Source organism: Uloborus diversus, chromosome 10 (genome assembly GCF_026930045.1).
Source record: "Uloborus diversus isolate 005 chromosome 10, Udiv.v.3.1, whole genome shotgun sequence".
Taxonomy (NCBI): domain Eukaryota; kingdom Metazoa; phylum Arthropoda; class Arachnida; order Araneae; family Uloboridae; genus Uloborus; species Uloborus diversus.
In genome coordinates, this window is record NC_072740.1 from 3,713,088 (window position 1) to 3,736,546 (window position 23,459).

General features: G+C 33.3%; 1 protein-coding gene across 1 annotated transcript in view; it reads left to right on the forward strand.

The window, feature by feature from the left end:
- Nucleotides 1-1,507: 1,507 nt before the first annotated feature.
- The window catches only part of LOC129231626 (Krueppel-like factor 2), a 39,970-nt gene continuing 18,018 nt past the window's right edge, over nucleotides 1,508-23,459 (forward strand). Inside the window, exon 1 of the mRNA XM_054865992.1 lies at nucleotides 1,508-2,633. Coding sequence (XP_054721967.1) covers nucleotides 1,508-2,633 — 1,126 coding nt within the window. The remainder of the gene's footprint in view (nucleotides 2,634-23,459) is intronic.

A 23,459-nucleotide genomic window follows, 5' to 3' on the forward strand; every position in this document is an offset into this window, starting at 1 on the left:
TTTTTAGGATAAAAATAAGATCGTTTCTATATATCGAAATTTCTATATATCGATTTTTTTTTCCGGCAATTTGCTACTTCGATATATGGAGACTGTATAAATAAATTATATGTTGAACTCGCAATATTTTTTTAAGTTAAACGTATATTATATTAAATTAAATTTATTTTCCTAACCTCGTTTCTGTCGGCGTACCGGAAAGAACCAGACAACGGTTATTCAAAACTAGGTAAGCCCAGAATTTTGCGGCATGTCGGCAGATGCGGGATAATACGGTATAATTTTGTCACAAATGAAATGTACAATTTGTTAGGTAAATTTTAGTTTTAATTTCCCGAAACATATTTCTTTATTATTATTTATTTATTTTAATAGTCAAAATGTGACTGAGAGTTTGAAATAATTACTCATAAAGTTACCACCCCACAGACAGAACTGAAGCAGAATTACAAGCAAATACCAAAATCTTAACTTTTCGAGATAGAGCTGTAACATTGGTGAACTCTCTCTGGTGTGATGAAATAATTTTAGCTACCAGTGTACAGATATAGCTCCTTTATGAGATTTTTTGCCTTTAGCTCTATTATGGCTGCTAATAATTTTACTTGAAATGGACGTCAACTAATTCTTTTCCAAAAGCTGTTATTACATAACGCGTCATTGTGCACAGGGTCGATGTAAGTCGAGTCATATTTTTATACCATGAAGTTAGCTATAGTAAAAGTCTTCCCACTTTTGCTGCAGACTCCGTGTGCTTTTTTTTAACTTTAATTTTAAACATTATTTACGAAAATTACTTAATTTAGTACATAAAACAATCACTCGAAAGTGCTATTGAAACTGTAGGCATATAATTTCGTATTTATTTATTCATTTGAGTAACTATGCGGACCATTTTTAAAAAATAATTTTAAATCTTAGTTCAGGTTAAACTAAAATGAACTAAAGAAGTGTAAAAGAAAATTTACGATTAAAGTTTCCGACATAGTAAAATTTTAGTTGTAAAGTATATCGTCATTTTACTAGTTTATTTTTAATGTCTTCTCCTGTTTCTGATTTTATGTTTCTTTTTTAGGTTTATGAGAAGGAAAATTCGCCATGCTTTGATCCAGTCTTAATCGAATCAACAGAAACAAACTCTGCAAAATATTATCGTAATAAAACTAGACGGGATTCTTTTAATGGTGAACTCGGTGACGACGTTTTGAAGCCGTGTCAAAATTTGGGAAATAATTGTGCTGATGGCAATTTAGGGAAAACTTTGGATAATTGCACCATAGATTTAAACGCTCCAAATCCATTAGCCTATGGTGAAGACCGAGTTAAAATTTGCCATGAAAATATCAGTTTTCCAAGAACATTGAACAGTAGCAGAACTCAAGAGCAAAAAGAGGTATCTAGTTACAATCAGCAGTTTGAAGCTCATAAAACTGATTACTTAAGTTCTACTAAAGGATATTTTTCCTCGAAGACAAGTGAAGAAGATATAGCTTTTTCCACATCAAAAATGTTTATGGCACAAAGTAGAGTAAGCAGCGGCCCTCATGACAATATGATAAGTGGTGGTTTAAATAATTCTTATAGTCAATCTGGACATTTTGGAAATCCAGCCTATTTTATGGGCCAGCCTTCGAGTTCGCAATCCATGTACAGCTATCCTGATACCTCTTGTAGGATGGCAGTTTCCGCGACAGAGCTTAGCCAAAACTTTAACAGAACCGCTATGGCATACCAGAACGATTTAAGGCTGAACTATCTCTCTCATCCTGGAAATGCTGATTATAGTTCAAACTTTAATAACACTGTCCCCGGTTCATGTTACAATAGTCATTGCAACACTGATATGCGAATGAATTACAACAATGGAACTAGTAGCTCTGTTACTGATATGAACTCAAACTACAACGGAATAAACCCTAGTTACCATGAAAACGGAGGAAATGTTTTGTATCATCATTCGCATCAGGGGGGGAATGGGAAGAACGATTGTTCATCTGATATTTTTGCGAAGCCAGCGGCTTTTGGAGATCACTGCTCCAGTGTTCGCCATAAGCTAGATGGCAGTGTGATACCAGCCAGCCAAGATGCTGTATCAGTTAAAACAGAATTGGTGCGAAACCACTGCCCTTACACTGTTGGTGGCGGTAGCAATGGAACTTACAGTGCTTCAGAGCAGCAACCCCAACTGTTCATGGGAAGTGTCCCTTCACCAATTGCCAAAGATCCCGAATGCTTTAGGCCAAGAATCCAATCCGCTGTCCCACCGTCTACATCTTACCCTAACTCACCTTCAATTTCTTCATCAGCACCTGCTATGCACACACAACATCCTCATTCGCACAATCATCAAGGGCAATTCGCCGATGCCAACAATAGATGTTTCAGACTGAATAGCAATGGAGCTCCCGGTGGCATACCAAATGCAAATGGCTCTTATGAACCTCTAACACCCCCACCTTCAGAGCCGAATACCAGCCCACCTTTGGAAAGTCTACCAAGAAAGACACCACCGCCTCCATATCCAGCTCCTTTCCCGGTTTCAAAGAATTCTGAATCTTCTTTGCAACCCAGGTTTAACCGACGAAATAACCCTGAATTAGAAAAAAGAAGAACGCACTACTGCAATTTTGGGGGTAAGTGTGCTCACATTTTATTTAATTTGTTTGTAGAAATTCTAAGTTGTTGAAATATGAGCGTAGGTTGCAACCAGCAGACTCTCCAGTTCTTCAGAAGAACGTTCAGCAATTGAATACATTCCAATTGTTTCCGAAGACCCAGACGCATCACTCTAAGAAATTTCACCATTAGAATACGGTCAGTGACCGGCAGAAAGTGGTCCGGTCACTGCCCGTAAAAATAATATTCTGCCCGTAATATTTCATGACCGTAAAAATAATAGGTTTGCCCGTAATTTCCTCCCCGTAAAATAAAAAGTGAGTGACCATAAACTGACAATGTGCTCGTGAAAATTATATTCTTTTTTTTTACAGCCACTGCCCGTACATTGACTATATGCCCGTAAAAGCTAGAATTAGTTTTCTACTGCCATTGACCGCAAATTGATATTGCTCCCGTAAAAGCTAAAATTTATTTTCTAGGCCTATTGCCCGTAAATTGATATTGCTTCCGTAAAAGCTATAATTCGTTTTCTAGGATCACTGCCGGTAAATTGGCGTTATGCTCATAAAACTTTTCTATAGTCACTGCCTCCTGTAAATTAACATGATGTTCATAAAAAAATGTCATTCTTTATCGTCATTGCCCATAAATTATTAGGTGCTTTAAAACTTAGTTTATTGTCATATAAGTACCAAGTTATGAATAAAAGTTTTGAGAACACAATAAAATGCAAGTCATTTTTACAATTCAATTCATACGTAAAATAGGCTAACACTGTTAGTAATGCAGTTTGAGGGCCCCAGTTGGCAGAATTACAAATATTCTATTAAATGATCTTTAAAAATTAGAATGCACGTTTAAGAGAGAGAAGTATGAAAAGAAATATAGAAAAAATCCCGTGAAATAGGGGAAACATAAGTGAAAAAAACAAAGTCAGTAAAGCTTTTGCTGTATGGATTATAGTAAAATACAACACTTAATATTTTATGCAAAATGCTTACATACACAAGAATTTGTTTCATCACTAAAACACAACATGTTACCAACATTGGCAATCTTGTGTTTTTTTTATTGGTTCGTTCGTTTTTTTTCTTGTTTGCTGACCTTGTTCATTCAAATAACATAGAACATTCAAAAAGGTTATTTAGATTATTAAAAAAACATATTTATACTTCATATTTAAAAATTTATAAATTAATTAAATTATACATAAATTAAAAACTTGTGCACTTCAAAAAAAAAGACTGCATTTTTCACTAGCTAGCATAAACTTATGGATAAATTAATTTTTAAACACCATAAGTATCTATTAAAGGTAAGCATCTCTAAAACAATTTTATCGAGTGAAAGAATTTTAGCTCAAAAATCATTACCAAAAAAATATGTGAGCATGTCTACATAAGAAATAAAAAGAGACAATATCCGGAAGTGTCAACAATGAAGACAAAGAGTTTAAAACATCAAAAAGGTTTATTTTACACTAATTACAAGTTCAATAACAACATAATTACAAAAAAACGTTTTTGGAAGAGAAATTATGGTCAATTTTTTTAAAACTTGGTTGAATCGCTTTTTAAAAATCTTTTCTCCTTTTGGATCCTTTAGTTCAGTAATTTCTCCAAAATAATGCCCTAAAAAGAAATTACCATAAGGAAAATTAAGAATGATTTATTTTTGACACATTTAAAGCAGGGCAGCATTCCTACTAAATAGAGAAAATCAAAATAAAGCATTTTAAAGCACCCTATTTTTCTTCACCCCTTTCCCTGGTTTCATAAGGTTTTCTTCCCTAATATGATTTTACAAGGATTTTAACATAATTTCCAGAAATCCTAGGAAAAGCACAAGCATACATAGAAATATAAGCTACAATAAAATTAAACAAAAAATGAAGGTTAGATCGAAAGACATTGTAACTGCCAAAATGCATAAAAGCTGGTAAACATGTAAATATCGAAAAATTTGTTTCATCAAATCAAACGAATGACAAAGAAAAGCATTTTTCCCGACATCAATTCAAAATATATGGTCTGTTTTGAAAAGAAAACAAAATGAGGCTATGAATATTTAGTGAACATCAATTTCAAAAAGAGAAGAAAGAAAATCAATTGAAAACATAAACAATAATAATGATCATTAAGAGATATAATTAAACATTAAGCAATTTGGAGTCTTTCAAAGATCTTGGGGGAAACCTGCAACTGTAGGACAAGTATAAGGGGAAATTTCAGAGAAAAAACATTTTTCATTTAGTGCCAATACTGGGCTATTTCCTGACGGCATCTACAATATGATAAACCCAGATATTGAAAATATTTTTACAGAGCATAAGCATCCAAGCTTTTTGACCCCATACATAAGCATGGTAGCAGATTTTCTAGTAGAGGGGCAAAGGGGGGGGGGACACAAGGGATAAATAAATTAAACTATTTTATTGCATAACTTTTCATCCATTTTCCCATACATAAATAAAACTTTTAAACCAATTTTATAAATAAAAACACAAAACATATTTGAATAAAACCACTTTTGTTCGCTATAAGAATAATGTTGGAGTCCGAGTCTAGTCCTAAAGGATGCATTTCTACTGGTTTAGTATTTTTTTTTTAGTTCGAAAAGAAAGTGTAAAGATAGAAAACATGTAGCATTGTTGGAAGGAAAAAGACAAACTCCAGGAATCTTCAGCTCCTTACCCCAAAATAAGAGACTTCCCAGTAAAAGTATTGGTCAAAAATTTTTAAAGCACAAAGAAGCTATCTATGATTAATTTTTTATGCGAGAAAGAACTGTGATGGAAAAATTAAGTTTTTTAAATCAATTTCAATTTTTCCCCCACAAATTCAGAAAAAATAGTTTTAAATTTTAAACTTTAAATCTTTTTGGATTTCCTTTTTAATTGAAAACTTATTTCATGCTCAATATCCATATAGATATTCCAATAAGTGAAAAATTTTCCCTTGTGTATGTCAGTTGTTCGTTAAAAAAAGATATTCGGTACTTGACCCAGTAGCATGAACTTGGGTTGAGTACTCAGTAATCATCCTAAGTACTACTCAACCACACTAAATTACTGCACTCAATAGTAGGACAATGTTTTCAACCACACATGCACACTGGTTTTTAACATACATACCCACCAACTTTGAAAAAGCTCATTGTTTTAATTAGGGATACATTGAAGATGCAGTTCATTTTTGGTATACTGGCTATTTGGCACACAAATCCGAATACTTGGTTTGGCCGAATACCTTAATATTTAGTCAGCAACTGAATAGTAAATAACATAAATAGTTGACAATTAATAGGAAAATAATTTTTTATACAATGAATGAATAGTATAGTACTATAGTAGAAAATTCCAACCTGTTATTTACTAATATTATCACATTTGGGTAATTCTTTAGAAAACCTAACTTTTGACTGCAAATATTTTTCAATTTCGAAACCTTTTGTTTCCATTTTTTTTTTTGTTCTTACATGAAAGTGTTACCTACTAGAAGTAACTATAAACAATGGCCCAGCTAAGTTTCAATTATTCTACTTAAATAAAATAATCTCTTGTTCATAGAAATTAAAAAAAAAAAAAAGAATAAAACTTTTAACATTCAAAAATTGAAGCCAATTTAATATCAAAGTAGTAATTTTGTTAATTGTACAATCAATCAGCTATTTTAATGATTAGTAGGAATATAATATTAAGCTCTCTTAATTAAAGTATGGCTTAATTAGTATTTCCAAATGCATGTAAAATAGTAATTAGTAAATTTTTGTGTGACATGACTTCTTGTCCTACTAAAACGAACTATAACACAATATTAAAAAGTTAAATATACTTAAACAATTAGTATTTGAGGCACTTGTGAAAGGAATAATCAATAAATAAGTATATACTTTTAATTAATCAAGTTATTAAGCAACATAAACAGCCACACAAAGTGTGTGACATGCCACGGAGGTGAGAATTCACAGGTTGTAAACCAAAAATACATTAAAACAAAACTTGTTATTCAAAAATTGATGGCAAGTTTAAATCGAGAGATTTTTGATGAAATTAAAAATCATTGTTAAATGAATCGTTCCTTAAATTTTTTACTGTAAAAGGCTTGTGACAGAAAAGTTACACTTTTTGAAGAATGACCCATTTAAGGTGATTTTAATGCAAGAGAAAACAGTCAGATGTTACATTTAAGTTTTGCAACTTTTCACTTTCTTTTAAATCTTATGACACATAACATTTATTTTTACCGCTTCTAAGTCATAAGTATGAAATTAAACTCAGTGGCGCAACATTGGAGGCAATCCCACCGTGCCCATCTCAATCTTCATGACCATGGGCTGTGGGGTGCAAAGGCAGGTGTTTCAGTAAGGTGGTCAGCCGAATGCGGAACCTCCAGTGTTTAGTTTCCAAGCATGCTTGGTACTCATTTTATTGACCCACTTATGGGATGAAAGGTCGAGTCAACTGTGCCCAATGGGGAATTAAACTCAAATCTGCAATGAGGAGGCACGAAGTGCCACTGGACTTCTTAGGTATGAAACACTAAGCAGAAAAAATCAATTTGTGAAACGTTTCTCATCTCACAAATGTTTAAAAAAGGTAATTTATAACGTGCAAAGAAAACACTCAGAAATTAAATTTTGCAGTATTTTGATTTCGGAAGTTTTACCATTCAAAATATTATGTAATGCTTAAAACAAAATAATTAAATAATTCTACAGAAAATAGATCAGCAGCTTCAATTCTAAATTGTCATAAAATAAAAATACAAAAATTATAACTCATTTTCATACTGCTCTTTACCTATTTCTAGTTTCGATACTTTCTAATAAAATAAGCGTAGCATTTGTAGGCAGAAAATAAATGAAATAAGAAACTACTCACGATGACTGGCGTGTCAGTTTTCTAGTGATGCATATTTTTACTTATCATTTTGTTAAGAGTCTTACTTGGTTTTACGCTTTCGAGTTATTTTGGTTACATTATTCAATTTAATCCAAAAATGAACCAATTTCTTTGCATGAAACATTGCTCGTTTCAACAAAAAGCTTCAACCTGATTTGGAAAAATCCCCAGCACATTGAATTATTCGATAGCCAAATTAAGTCCAGCGTGACGTCGCATGGTATTTCATATTGTCACGCCCCGTTACTTTTACGTATAGCTTTGAAAAATTAATTCAAATAAATAATTACCTTTTTCGTCTCGACATAAAAAAGAAAACAAAACTAACGACATTCAGTCATGAATAATGTATTTGATTTATCAAAAATAGTAAATTGTAACTGTTGGTGGTTTTTCTCCGGGGAAAAATTCGGCTATCCACTATTATCGCACTTCGCAAATCTGATATTTTCTTTATTACTGACGCCACCAACTTGTAGGAGTAAACAAGTGGGTACAAATCATGGATATTTATTTAAATTATTAAGTGAAAGAAGAGGGGAAAAAAATGTTCAGAATAAGTATTTTTAGGAAACGAAATAGAACAATTTCTACCCTACAATTTCAAGTCTTTGCTTTTTCTTTCTGCGTGAGAGGTAATAAACCTGTGTAAGAAAGCAGTTAATTTGATACTTTTAATGCAGTACCATTAAATCGCAATTCTACAAAATTTATTTCTTGAAGTTTGACGAAGCATCTAGAAGTTCCACTGCCTCGATAAGACGTTTGAGGGTTTGAAGCTAAATAGTGCTTTTACAGACGGACTAATCCGCCATACGTTTTATTTAGTTTTTCTAAATGAGTTACGATTACAGGGGTCATTTTATAGTCGTATAGGCTTTGATCCGTTCCTTAAATATGTTCTGAATATTTTTGTCCTCATAGACGGAGTAAGATGTTGTAGGTTCTGAATGGTTTTAAAAAATGTGTTACGAATGGCTGTGGTTGTCACCAGGGCCGAATTTAGCTCCATGCCGCCCCTAGGCAGATTTGAAATGTGCCCCCCCCCCCCTCCCCCAGAAGAAAAGCAAAGACTCAAAAACACGATAAAAAGTGTCCCCGATATTTAAACTGTCAAGTTTATGAAGAAATGATCACGTTTCACATTCAGGGGCGCACCGATGGGAAGTCACTGCGAGCTCCCAAAAAATTCCTTATTCGGCAAATTTTGCTTATTAAATTTTTTTTTAATTTTTTTTAAATGATGCATAACGTTCCTTCTCATTAAATGTTGTGTACGTATTTATGATATGCGTGTAAGCTCGTGTTTTATCATTTGGTAAAATTAGAATTTTTTTCCTCCAAAAATTTTAATTTGTTGCTCCTCTGTATATATTTACGCTAATCAATTACCATGATTGAAAAAATTTTATTTTCATACGATGTGTGAAAGTAATCATTATTAAGTTTCAAGAAAAAAAATTTTGTGTGAAAAATGAAAGAGTGCTAATATTTTACTTTCAAGAATTAAAAAAAAAAATCATTTAAAAAATGTGTGGCTCAAGCAAAATTTGCCGCCCCTGAAAATTTTGCTGCCCTAGGCAGCTGCCCACTCTGCCTATTGGGAAATGAGGCCCTGATTGGCACAGACAAAGTATAATACGATGTTATAGACTTTGATTGGTTTTAATAGATATGTTACGAATGCTGTGTTCCTCAGTCCTCATAAACTCATGAACGAAGTTAGATGATATGGAATTTGAACAGTTTTCCCAATTGTATTACGCAGGTTTTAAATGCAGGACATATCATTCTAGCTCTTAATATGGCTAATCCCATATCAGGGCCGAATTTAGCTCCATGCCGCCATTAGGCAGATTTAAAATCTGCCGCCTTCTTCCCCCTAAAAGAAGCAAAAACTCAAAAACAGGCAAAAAAAGTTCCCGAAATTTAAACTGTCAAGCTTATAAAGAAATGACGACTTGATGGGAGGTCACCACGATCTCCCAAAAAATTCCTTATTCAGCACATTTTTCGGACGATTCAGAAAATTTGGAGATAATATTGCAACATATTCTTATTTTCTTTTTTAAAATTTTTAAAATTGTATGTAATGACATAACGTTCCTTCTCATTAGATGTTATCTACATATGTATGATATGCGTATAAGGTCGTGTTTTATCATTCGGTAAAATTAGAATTTTCCTCCTCCCAAAAATTTTAGTTCAATGCGCCTCTGTTTATATTATTTAATTGTGTACATGGTTCACATGGCTCAAGTACTGCTCTTGGGCAAGTTATCAAGCAGTTCACATAAGACCAATTTAAATAATATTTACAATATGTATATTTATTTATTATTATCAATTAATAGAACATGGTTATTATGTTTTCAGGGCCCTATGGTTTCATAAAACATGTTCCCTTTCATTCTTTGAAGTTTTAAAACGTTTCCTTATAATGGCGACGCAGATAAAGTACTGAAAAATGAAGGCAATAACGGGATAAACGCAATGACACTTTTTGAAATTCACACCCGCTTTTCGTCTTCACTTACTATTTTACGCTGATCAATTACCATGAAGGAAAAACGTTTGATTTTCATAAGATGTGTGAAAGTAACCATTATTAAATGACTGGAAAAAATTTTTTCTCTGAAAACTGAAAGAATGCTAATATTTTACTTTCAAGAATTAAAAAAATCATTTAAAAAATATGCAATTAAAGCAAAATTTCCGCCCCTGAAAAGTTTGCCGCCCTAGGCAGCTGCCTACTTTGCCTATTAGGAAATTGGGCCCTGTCCCAAAGTCTAGTTTTTGACGTATGTATTATAAAAATGAAGTCATCGAGAACTAACCTATTTTCCTCTACAGCAACATCGATTTTTTAACATAATACATAAGCTTCTGCCAATTGGTTTGAACTCTATTAAAAACAAAGTACCCTTTTAACAGTTAAAAAAATTTTTTTTTTACAAACAAGGACAGGAAAAACCAAAAAACAATATACAGGGTGTCCCAAAAGGTCGTTTACAAACTTAACATGCTGGTCTGTCATATCATGATGAACAAGATTTACATAGGAACATGTGTTCGCAAACGCAATGCTGGCGCACTCCACGCACACAAAGTCAGACACTAATGGATGCACAACATGTCACATATCTATTATACAAAGACGGTTTTATACAACATTTTAATCTTTTAGGAAAGCTTAAAGCAGTTGCTAAAATTTGAGTCCTGCCAGCTCTCATAATCACGTTGCAACGACAACGCAGCGATCAGAGAAATCTTGTCAGAATGGATCGTTATTACGACGGTCGGTACTTCGTTCGTTGCGACGGTGTCTGACAGTTAAAGGCAGCAAATTTCAACAACAGCTATAAGCCTTCCTTGAAAACTAAAATGTTGTGTAAAATCGTCTTTGTGTAATAAATATGCGACGTGTTCTGCATCCGTTAGTGCCTGACTTGGTGTGCGTAGTGCGCCAGCATTGGGCTTGCGAACGTATGTTACTATGTAAATCTTGTTCATCATGATATGGCAGACCAGCATGTTAAGTTTGTAAACGATCTTTTGGGACACCCTGTATATAAAATAAGTAAGCCAAATTCCAAATATTAAACAAATTATGTAAAAATAATGATGATAAAAAGGAAAATTGCAAAAAGCTATTAAATAGGAAAAGATAAAGTATGAATCCAGAGCTCATCAGCCGTGGAGGATTTATTAAGTATGGTCAAAAGACCAAAATGTTTTAACTATGATCTAAAAGAGAATGTTTAAACATGCAATATAGAGTAACATTGGGCAAATGCACCACGTGCTAAACTATAAACAATAAACAAGAGCTCAAACCTAAAACTAAAAGCAGGGGTTTCGCCTCCACTAATTAGGAAAACAAGTTCCGATAATTAGCCATCCACGGGACAGTACCTGCCAATAAAAAAATTATCTTACCTTGAGATATATATAAACAGAAATCATTCCGATGTTCAACATGATAGAATTCTTTCCAGTTGTCAGCGTGAAATTAAAAAATAAATCCATATCCATAAGATCATTCCAGAAACATGCCAGTCGTCCGTTTCCCACGTTTGGAATTTGGATTACTTATTTTATATTTACTTGGCTTTTTAGTTTTGCTGCGTTGCGCATCTATGGGCTTTTGGTGTGGTCTTTTCAATAATTTTCACTTTTATTATATATATATATATATATATATATAAACATACATAAAGAGAGAAAGAGAGATACTTCTTCATTTATTTATTTAATTCATAGTTCTATTTTCTCCTGTAAATCTTTTGAGAAAATTGGCCATGCAATGAATTTTGAGAGTTTGCAAATGTTCAATGATTTCCTGCCTTTAATCCGCATTGGAAGTTCTTGCAGAAATAGAAATACCGGTATGTTTCTTCCATCGCGTAAGGAACAGCATTTTATTATGCACACATGGCTGCGTCTATTTGCAAGCTCCTTGACATAATATTCATGCTGCATAGCTTATGAATACGGCGCTTGATCTTTTCAACTTATCTTCGGAAAGTGCTACATATTAATATTTTATGAAAGCATGAAACGGTTATCATTGACTTGAATTTTTATTGATTAGGCATCTCGATGCCAATAAAAATAAACACCCGAGTTTCACGTTTGCCACTGACACACTGAAAAATTTTTAAGGAATATTTATCGTTTCTTTATGGGCAGGACTTTAAACTAACGATAACTTCCTATTTTAGCCCTAAAATTGAAGGCTTTGAAATCTGTTCTGGCCATTCTTTTCGAGAGTTGTAAAGTGACATATTCGGGAACTTAGCTAAAGTCGAATTCATGAATCGCTTCACAGCAAAAGCTATTAAACATTTGAAATATTGAGCAAAGGAAAGGTGAATTTGTGTAGCTATTAATTTTTAGGTAGGTTAATATGTATCCCACCATTTTTGATTACCAGAGTATTACTGGAAAACCTTTTTATTGACCAATCTGAAAGAGTTAATGAGCATAAGACAAGATACATCACTCTATTGAGCAATCAATTAAAGGCTAATTAAATTTTAATGCTTACCTACATATGAGGCAGTGAGAAGCAAAGGGATGTAAGTGGACATTTTCAAGTTTTGAGTAAAACGCGTTTAAAGATAACATCCTAGGTAGGCTTTCATTGAAATTTTTTATGTTCTAAATCATGCTGTATGGCAGCACATACCAGGGCTACTAGTACCATCTCTTGCCCAAAGACAGAGGAGAGGATCACCTACCATGTGTGCTGGTTATCTCCAAATTTGTAATTTTGCCACTTACATCCCTTTGCTTCTCACTGCCTCATATGCACACGGTGCACTTTCCGTTACTTGGCCCAAAATCTAAATAAAATTATATGCAGGTACTTCGTTGGTACTAAGTTTTTGAATGAAAATAAAAAAATTTTGAAAAAAAAAAAAAATAGTACCGACTTCAAAATTGCTCTAAAAAGTGAAAAATAATTTTATTCTTTAAACACCATCGATAATACTTTTAAACATAATGTTTGAAGTTGGCGCAAAAACAAAAAGTAAAATCCAGTGTAACCATACTTCGTTCATAATTTTTTAAGAAAATCATCCAAAGTTCGGAACGAAACATTTATATCGTTACCCAAATATGCTGTTATCAATGCATGTAGGTGGTAGTGAAGAAACTAAGCCTGGTTAAATTTATAGTTGTAGTTGAGTTATGGCTCTGAATGATCTTATCTGTCGTTTTTGCGCCAACTTCAAAAATTATGTTTAAAAGTATTATCGATGGTGTTTAAAGAATAAAATTATTTTTCACTTTTTAGAGCAATTTTGAAGTCGGTTCTATTTTTTTTTTTTCAAATTTTTTTAATTTCATTCTTTTTAGTGTAAATGTAGATATTTCAGTAAAAGTCAGAAGTTGCTATTACGAAACTTTACCTTATTTTTTTTTCATAAAAATGCTCCATACTAAAAGAAAACTATAAGCACGCCTTAAACTTTAAGCGATTGGCACTAAAAATTTATATTTGTTCCTCCCTGGAATTCATCTGAGTGTTAATTTAATTATAACCATTTAAATATCCCTAACTAATTTGCATTTCACAGCATACCAGTTGCTTGTGATGGAATCCTGTATAGTTGAGGCAAACATAACTTGGTAGTATTGTGAAGGCTAAGCAGGTCCTGATCACTGCATCACCTCGCTTCCAGGTTAGCTTTTCCACCACTATGGAGCAATGACACTGAAGAAACTTGATGCTTACTTCAGAGAAGCCTTTATTCAAAATTATCATTACTATTACTATTAATGTTACTGTTATATGGCACCAAACTTTTATAACAATGGATTTCATATCATTTTAATCATTTAATTGGGAATTTGCATAAAATTTACTGTTTTTTGCCCATAACTTTTTTTCTAAAGAACAAATATGGTCAAACAAAGTAATGGGACTTAAGTTGAGCCATCCCCTATCCATTAAAAAAAGAATCATCAAAATCGGTTCACTAGGTGAGACGCTGTGAATGGACAAAAAAAAAAAAAAACATACATACGGTATGAACTGATAACCGCCTCCTTTTTGAAGTCGGTTAAAAAATACAGCAAAGCCTCAAAGCGTTCCAATGAGATTTTTATTGCACGTTTGATTTTCTCCGGGTATAACATCAAATTAGTTCTTCAAACATCCGTACACACAATCGTTTATTTCCTCGCAAAACTTTTAAATGGTAAATTTTTACTAATTTGAAAACCATTAAAAATTTTCTAGAGTGTTTACACTCTTGCTTAGCAAACAATCAAATGAAAAAAAAAAATTAAAAAAAAAAAAAAACCTTCAGAACCTGCAGAGTGAAATTGTAAAATTCTTAACTTTACATTCGCAGACGTTTTTTGGTGCCTATCAATAAGCCAACCACACAGTTAGTTTTAAAACGACTGATAAGTATGCTGATTTTTTAAAATGATATAGGTTCTATGTTTTCAGGTTAAAGTAGTGTTAAACTGTTACGTAAGAGGTAAATATGCAAAGTTTTTGTTTTAAGGTTTCACTGTCAATTATTCTGCGTGAAAATGATAGCCTTGACAAACTTTTTCACTGGGCGATTTTATCCGGTATGGGAATCATCGGCGGATTTACCTTTACCATATTGAAACTTTTGACATTGCGAGGGACCCCTACAACGTAGGGAGCTAAAAAAAAACTCCAAATAGGGGCATGAAAAATATTTTACATAGTTCTGTTCAGCTCTGAGAGGCACCCAAAAATGCGTTGGGACAGGCCCCAAAACTTTCTAAATTTGCGTGTAACAGGAATCCTCACCATGCTTATAATCTGATTTTTTTTTTATTTTTATTTTCATGAATTTCTTGTACACTTAGCGCTTCTTATACATTTTTTCTAGTTTGTGTTTCCTTACAACTTTCCCGATTTTAAAGACATCTACCTCAAGAATAGCTTTTGCTTATTACGGTAACGAATATGGATTATATCGTTTAAGTATCCCTAAAGCGGTTTTACTTGGTCTAAAATGTCAGAATATCTCAGCTTTATAGAATGTGAGAAAATCTGAAAATGTCCTTGATTAATGAAAGCCATTATTTGAAGTAAGCAGTTTTTACTGCAAATATTCACCTCCAAAATGTAATAGTGGCTCGGCCCCAATTCGCGGTTTTTATCGAATCTCGATTATGGCTTTCTTACAATTATGAGTACTTATAAAAAATATGTATAGAAAACATTTTTGACGCATTTACATTTTTGCATGTGTTTAAGAAAAAAAAAAAAAAAAGAAAACAAATCTTTGTCCCCTTGAAATTCCTGCAATCGACTTATTTCTGATGACGAACTTTTAAATATCGCGCTAATGCTCACTCAATTAGCTGCCGAAGACAATTTTTAGGTGAATTATTTATGTGAAAAAATGATAATAACCATCATTATACCGATTATGGTAATTGCAGCCTGACTATCGACGTTCTTCAAGGCTCGATCTACTATTATCGGGCCTAACGGGAAACGAATTAGAAAATACTGCTGAATAAAACATTGTACTAAAGCTACTCAGTTGTGCTGCATCTTCAATGACATGCTTGTGAGAATTGTCGTAGACTGGTAAGCGATATGTTTAATTATCCATTTTTTTCTGGGCCCACGTGGAAATTCTCTTTTATTGCTGCTTCCCTGGAGCCTGTCGCTCGTAATGGTCTTGCAGACTGTTATTTGTTAGTTATATGTATCTTTCGTTTTGATCTTCACCAACCAGCAATGCAAAGCTGGCGATAATTTTTCTATAAAGCGCTCTTTTTGATTGCTGTTCACGAGCCATTAGGATTCTGCGTTCCGATTCGTTCATTAATATCGCTGCCTCATGCCCGTAGCGATTAGTTCTCTGACTGGTTTCGATAAGGGTATCGACCAATGACATCGCTTCTGCATGCTATTTAAAATGGTTATGATGGTTGACGCTCGGAATAACAAGTAGCAGCCAAGCATTTACTTTTACCAACTTACCTTTTGCTTTTAAAGCCATAAACAACCCCCATCTACCATATCTTAAAAATTGAAAGCAAAGTTTTATATTAACAAGCTTGAGTTTTAGTACTAAGAGAGACTTGTTTTTTTTTTTTTCCTCAATTAATTGGATTTAGTGCTTGGTCGAGCGCTCATATTGTTTGAATCCGATGCAACGCCTCATTGATGAGCATTTCTTTTTCTTTCTGCCTTTTGCACTTTTTTAAACGCTGTATCAGCTCTTTTGATTTTAATGACATTCTAACAGTCATTGGAATTTTAATTGCAGAAAATTGCACAGGTTCCTTTAAAAATATTAAATCATTCCTACAAAAATGAACTGATGCGTACCAGTATTTATATTTTACGTAAAATACTTTTCAAAATGTACTGCTTTGAATACATTTAATTGATACAACAGCCCCAGAATGATTGAATTATGCAATGAGCAGTGTGATAGCGTGTGTCCTGAGAATTTGTTAAACTAAGTTCCTACTGCTAACTTATCACGAAGGTTTACACTCCTGAATGATTTAGGAATCATATCATAACTTCGAAGACTTACCACAAAATATGCGGGAAAGAAACTCATCGTTATGTTACAGAAAATCCTCATCTAGGTATGGGTTCCGTCATCTGACAAAATAGCTATTTGGTTGATTCTTCAAGAATTGCAAACTAACGGATCCAATAGCCATTTACCTATTAGACAAAGACATAGGACAACTAATAGACTGGCGGATGTCGAGCGTTTATAGTGTGGCACATAAACTTTCCGTGCCAGACTTACGTATACGTGTTACCATCCCTTATGCGTGGAAAGAGCAGTAAAACTGACAACAAAAGCTTCACATCACATGTAGTCATCGGGAACGTGGGATGCATGAGATAACGAATGCAACCAAGGCGTGTCAGGCCGTCATTAGAAACCAAAAGCCAGTACAGAGCAAAAAATATAATGAACTAATTGAATGGAGTTTTAATGCAATCAAAACTTTTCTTCCGCTTGAAAGCACTTATTTCTTTAAAACCTGTGGATTGTGGAGATTATAACACGTATCTTGAAATGTTCGTCACGAATAATTATAATTGAGGCATCTAGAGCCAAAGGAATGCAAGTGCCAAAATAACAAAATAATATTTAGATAACTAGTACACGTGGCTGACGGAACTCTCATCTATTTCGAGCTAGATATTTTAATAGCCCTGGTAAGTGCTGCTGAACAGCATAACTTAGCACGCACTATACTCAAAACTTTAATAAGTCTACGTGCGTCCATTTGCTTATCACTGCCCCAATTAATGAATTAATCATTTAAAGAAGTGTTTATAATGTCCATCAGCTTATAATTTGATACTAAATGATGGCATCTTCAAAACTTTTGCCTGCTTTTAAAAGTTTAGTTCACAAAGCGAAGCCAAAATGTATTCAATGATGAATTTCACGTGTATCATCGTAATATATATATATATATATATATATATATATATATATATATATATATATATATATATATGCGCGTGCGAGTGTGTATTGTTCAATTCGTTATGCCCGTGTCTACAACTTCTCTTTTCTTCGGATTATTCGTGTATTCATGGCGCTCATAATGTAATGCGTAATTGCAGTCATATGTGCGCAAGTTTGGATTATAACATCAACTGATGAAACTGCGTGCGTAGAACCCCCTCCCCCCCCCCCCCGCCCTGTTTCGGCTCGTAATGGTAGACGCCACAAACCTTCTCATGATGAGTATTCATCACAGTGCATCCCACACAGTCCGTAGGCATTATTAAATGCAATAGATCATAAACGCAATTAGAAACCTTAGTGCGAAGTTTCCGTCATTTATTTCCTTATAAAATAACGAACCAATTTCTGAGGCAATTTATTGCCACTGGACTCTACGTATTAAAAAGCGGAGAGTCCGATTAGGGTTTTACGGGGTTTCTTCCATCTGCAGATAAATCTAGCCTCTACAGCTGCTTATATCTGCGAAGTAGGTTGTCTAAAGCCGAAACTAAAAGAGTTAACCTTTTTTTAATGGCTCCGGGTCGCATAATGATTTTATCAAAGGAACTTAGAACACGCAACACAGGAACTCCATGCTGCTTCGGCAGCAGGTTGCTTAGATTTTTATGAGGCTACTCGGGGTTCTTTATCCGCGCTGCGTTTTAAGACACTGCTTGGAATCGAACTTCACGCTGTAGGAGAATTTATGGATGATTTTCACCTTAACGTCTATATAAAGTTATTCGCGTAAAAGTAGAGCACTGAGAACGAGAACTGGTCCTGATGGAAATACAGGACAATGTCCTTCTTCGATTACTAGAGTTTATTGCGTAAAAACTTACATGATGCTATTTTGGATACAGTGTCGAGGCATTTATAAATTTTTTGATAAAAACTACTTTAGTCAAAAACTTCTTCGTGAGCACCCTCTAAAAATGTCATGGTGGCGTTGCACATTTTCGGAAGTTATTCTTCAACATCACACTAGAGGCGACCTGGAGGGTGCTCGTTTTAGTATCTTCAACTAGTATTGCAGTCATTTCGGTCTTTATGTACCCAAATGACAGGTAAGCTGATGAGAAGTAACAGCACCTGGAGATAATTTGAATGACACCTTGCCCTGTTTCGATGATGCTCACTTCAAAATGTATAGGTGAATGTAATTTTGCTTAATACATTATAGGTACCTTTGCGATATACAGAAAAAGGCGTATGCCTAAGTATGTTCATTTTTGTACCATTTCGTCTTATTAACAATGAAGGAGCTCTTATGAACGATCTGTTCTTTCAACATGCATCATCGATCGATTTCGATTGAAAATTCCTTCAGACGAACTGGGTAGAATGTTTTATTGCAGGGCTTCATGAATAATATTTTGCGTGTGAGTGGCGGATGTGAAAAGCTTACATATTTGGTTCTATGCCACTCGTAGCAGCCACAAAATACGTTATTACAATCCTTGTTATAAAAGACTATTAATATGGCTTTACTTCAATATCTACAGCTTTCCTTTTACTTTGAGTAAATTTGCAAACAATTTCTGAGTTTCTTATCACCAGAGTAATAACAAATCTTTGGCATCAGATTTTTTTTTTAATCCGCAGCACAATTATATTTTAGTTATCGCTTGTTCGAGAAAATTTCGCTACGACATATCTACTCCATGTATCCTTTTGCGATATAAAACTTATTTTTTCAATTAAAAGGAATATACAGTGAGCGCCGGGTAGTTGAATCTTTGGTTAATTGAAATCAGCCGTCCTTTTGAATCAAAGTCTCAAAAACGGAACGAAATATAACTTTAACATTAAAAAAATTGACTGGAGAATTGACTCAAATACGCCGCTAAATAAATTAAATTTTATGTGATTAACCATTTTCCACTAACACGAGCGGCATCAGCGCAGTCTTTTTTTTCTTTGCCTTCTTTTATAGAAGTAATTTCTTTTTTTATAAATACTAAAAAGAGGAGGAGGCAGGGCGTTTTATACGTTTATTGAACGTTTTCTCGGAAACGTTCAAACAAATCCAGTGAGACGGAAAGACATGGTGTTATTGGGGCTTCTGTGCTCTAGTATAGGCTTTATCAACAGTAGCAGTAACATTGCCACCAGGAGGGGCGAATTCTGAGGACCAAATGTAGTTTTATGACACTGGAAAATTGTCTAAATTAATTGCTACCTATTTATAGCATAGCAATCAATGGTAGATACATTTTTCGCAGCATATAAGTTAGAATTTGAATTTGTAATTGCTTTTTCATTCTGTTTTACGATAACATTCTGTAAATAATCAGAAGGAATATTTTGAGCAAACGGCATACTTTTTGCGATAGTTTATCTTGTTTGACTAAAAATTAAATAAAGTTCTCTTAAATTGTATGCACAGTTTCCCTTAAAAATAACTACATATTTTTGCTTTATTCTCCATCAGCCGCTTTATTGAATCAAAACATTTTAAAACAAACATGATTCAAAAAAGACGCTGTCACTGAATAAATAAATAAAAAAAATATTATGATTTTCATTTTCATATAAATAGAACTATTTTTAAAAAGGATTAAAATAAATACTAAAGCTGAAAATCTCCCTACATTGAAGCATTCGAAAAGCATTCCTTCTGAAATCTATATTGATTTGAAAAATAATAATAATAATAACACTTAATCTAAATCCTCAAAACATTTCTTGTTTAATTTAAAAGTGCAAGGATTGTTTTTCTTAATCTTAATTAGGTTGATGTAAAACATCACTTTATTTGAAATTTTGAAGACAAAAGAAGAAATAAAAATGTGCCAGATTGAAAATTGTATTTTAACGAGATTTTTTCTCTCGTTCTGGAAAAACTAGTGGCCAAGGTGCTCTTTTAGTCCCCCTCCCCAAATTTGTTGGATCCTGTTAATTACTTGGTATTTAAGATCTTTACAGAAATCTTTCATTATGTATCTCCATATCTACAAAGTTATCTGAAAAGTTTGGAAAATACTGCATGAAGTGACTAGTTATCTATAGTTAAATGAGTGTTCTGTATTTTATTATTGTAAAACCACTTATTTTCGCGAATTTCGCCAGCCCGTTGTAATTGCGAACATTTAAGCCTCGCGAAATACTTTTTATGTATAAATCTCTCTTTAGATACGAAATTCGAGAAATTTTTCAGTTCTCGAAATCACCGATATCTTCATTCTCGCGAAAATGCTAGAATGAGTGCTTTTGCAGTGTTAACTAGCTGTAAACTAACTTAATAGAAAAGGCTTTGATACGCATCAGGTGTTTTTCCAGAAATATCTTGCTGACAGTTACGCTTCTAGAAATAGCCCACAGACACTCAAGTAACCATTAGCAGAAATCAGCATTTATAATTTAAATGACGAGAAATTTCAATTTTCTTATTCATCCCTATTTTTGGAATTCAGTCAACGTTAGTATTTTCAAGACTATGCCATTATTCAAGACATTATTTCAAATTACATTAGGTATATTGTGTCAATTCTCAAATAATATTAACAATACAGATCTTCTATCAAGTTATCCAGATCATGAAAAATGTTAGACATTGAAATTTTAACAACTGTGTTTCATTAAAGTTGCCCATGAACGAGTAAAACCAGAATGATTAATTGTGTTGGAAAATCTAATCTCTCTCGATGTGTTTCAAGATGAAGCAAAATTGCTGAATATACCTTAAGTTTAAAGAACCCAAATAACATGAAGTTTCTTTTACGCTTGAATGTCATGTACATAAATGAAACAAAATAAAGCTATTCAAGTAATGACTCTACTTAATTTATTTAAATTTTTACCACCTTGCTTTCTATTGCTCTTCCCATTTGTTTGACTTGTTGAATAAACCACTCATATGGCAGTTGTTCTTCATACCGGTGTTCTGTAAAATACAAAAGTGTCGACAGTAACGAATTGCAGTTTAGTTTCGTTTATTCAAGTGTCAGTCAAATGTCAAAGTGCACAATTATAGTGATGGAGTATCAACCTTCTCACTGTTTCTAGCCAGATGGGAACCGTTTCTAACAAACTAAGAGACCGAGATATTTAATGAAGCCACGAATTTAAATATGTGTAACTTCTTACCAATCAAATCCGTTGTTTCATTTTTTCTAAACTTAGCGAATCGCCATCACTGTAATCTGATTGTTCAAAGGTACGTATTTGATATGAACGCTGTCTGCATGGAATTGGATGTCTTTTATTCGCTTGTGACTAATCATATTTATTTTGGTTTTTGATAATTCGTAAAAAATGAAGGTATTTTTATGTTTGATAGTGATCACATTATTATAAATAACTTTGAAATACTCTTCTTAAATGCGTAAATTTTAACCTTAAAAAAATAATAACGAGAAGTTATTATTGCGATTTGATTTGAATCATTTCATTTTTTGGTTCAAAGTATTTTTCCTGAATCAAATGCTATTCACTTAATTCTGCTCAGTTTGGTTTTTACGGGTTTCAAACATCAAAGTCTAATGTCTAAAAGTATGTGTGAGGTCATTAATCTTTTAGTCGAAATTAGTTTTACAATAAACATTGAAAAAATAATCGAACATGAGTTTGTAAATACGACTTAATTTGTGACAGGGTGCGTGCTGGCAAATCTGAAATGGAATACACAAGAAAAGTTAGTTTTATTCCTAGACAAATTTTGTACCTACCAAGATTCTAGAAATAAAATCTTCAAAGTAATAGCAAGGCAAACTGTTCAGCACGTGCACTTACACCCGTGTTTCCCAGACGAATCGATTCTCAGTCGGGACTTTCTTCAGTGGCTTTTTCTTAGCATTTTAAACTGCCACTCTCTACGCTCGTCATAATTTTATATTTGCAAGAAAGTGTGTATGTAATTAAGACATATTACTTGCAACGCACGTTCATAAGTACACGCAACTATTTTCAAGTGCTATTAAAAAAAGTCGATTATATAATAGGTGCGCACGGAAATAGTGTATCCTGATTTTTACTTTTTACGCAGCATAAGGACAGGGCCGTTTTAAAGGCTACGTACTAAATGCATTTGTTGCATAGATGGCCATTGACAAAATGATGGTACAAAATGTTCAGAAGGAAATCGATCGTCTAATGCAGCGCCTCCCAACTTTTCCCCCCTTGCGAATCCCTCCCAAACTCCGAAAGAAATTGGCGAGCCCCTTGGGTAGTAGGTAATAAGTAACAAGCAAGGAAAAAAAAAAAAAAAACGCGTGCACACACACACACACACACATAGACAATAAAATGTGGGAGTTTTTTTTATTTTGATGCTGCTCCATAATTTATAACAAGAACGAAAACACAATTGCAAAATATAGAATTGCAAATATTGCTACGAACTAAAATGATCGCAAAAAATGAATACAAAACAAATTCACAAAAAAAATAAAGAGTGATTATTCTGTGTTGAGCTTCAATCAACTTCGAAAAAATTTTAAAAATGGGATATTTGTGGAAGAGAGAAGCTCAAAGTTTGGCAGAAATTTTTATGACACAAGGGTACATTTATCTCTAATTACTAAATCAGAAATCAATTAAAGAATGATCTTTAAAATATCTTTGAGGAAACTCTCAGATTAACTAAGTAAACTTTTTTTGTTACAGTAAAATTAGAGAGATCTCTAGGTTTAAGTCTCATTGAAAAGGACTACGAGCCTAGCTGTTTGATAAAGATATACACTACATACATTATTCGTTTGTTGCTGAAGAATTTTCTTGTAACTATGCTATAAGTGCAGAGTAAAATGCGTATATTGAAAAATAATAGAAGCATATATTTTCAATATACACATTTACTCCCATTTTTACACAATATGTAATTTTTAACAAAACAAATATTTTTAAGCTCACTTACTACAAGAGAAATTTTCTACACAAATTTCATAAATTTCTTATTTACATATAGCGCAAATTAAGTTGCATGGTTAAAT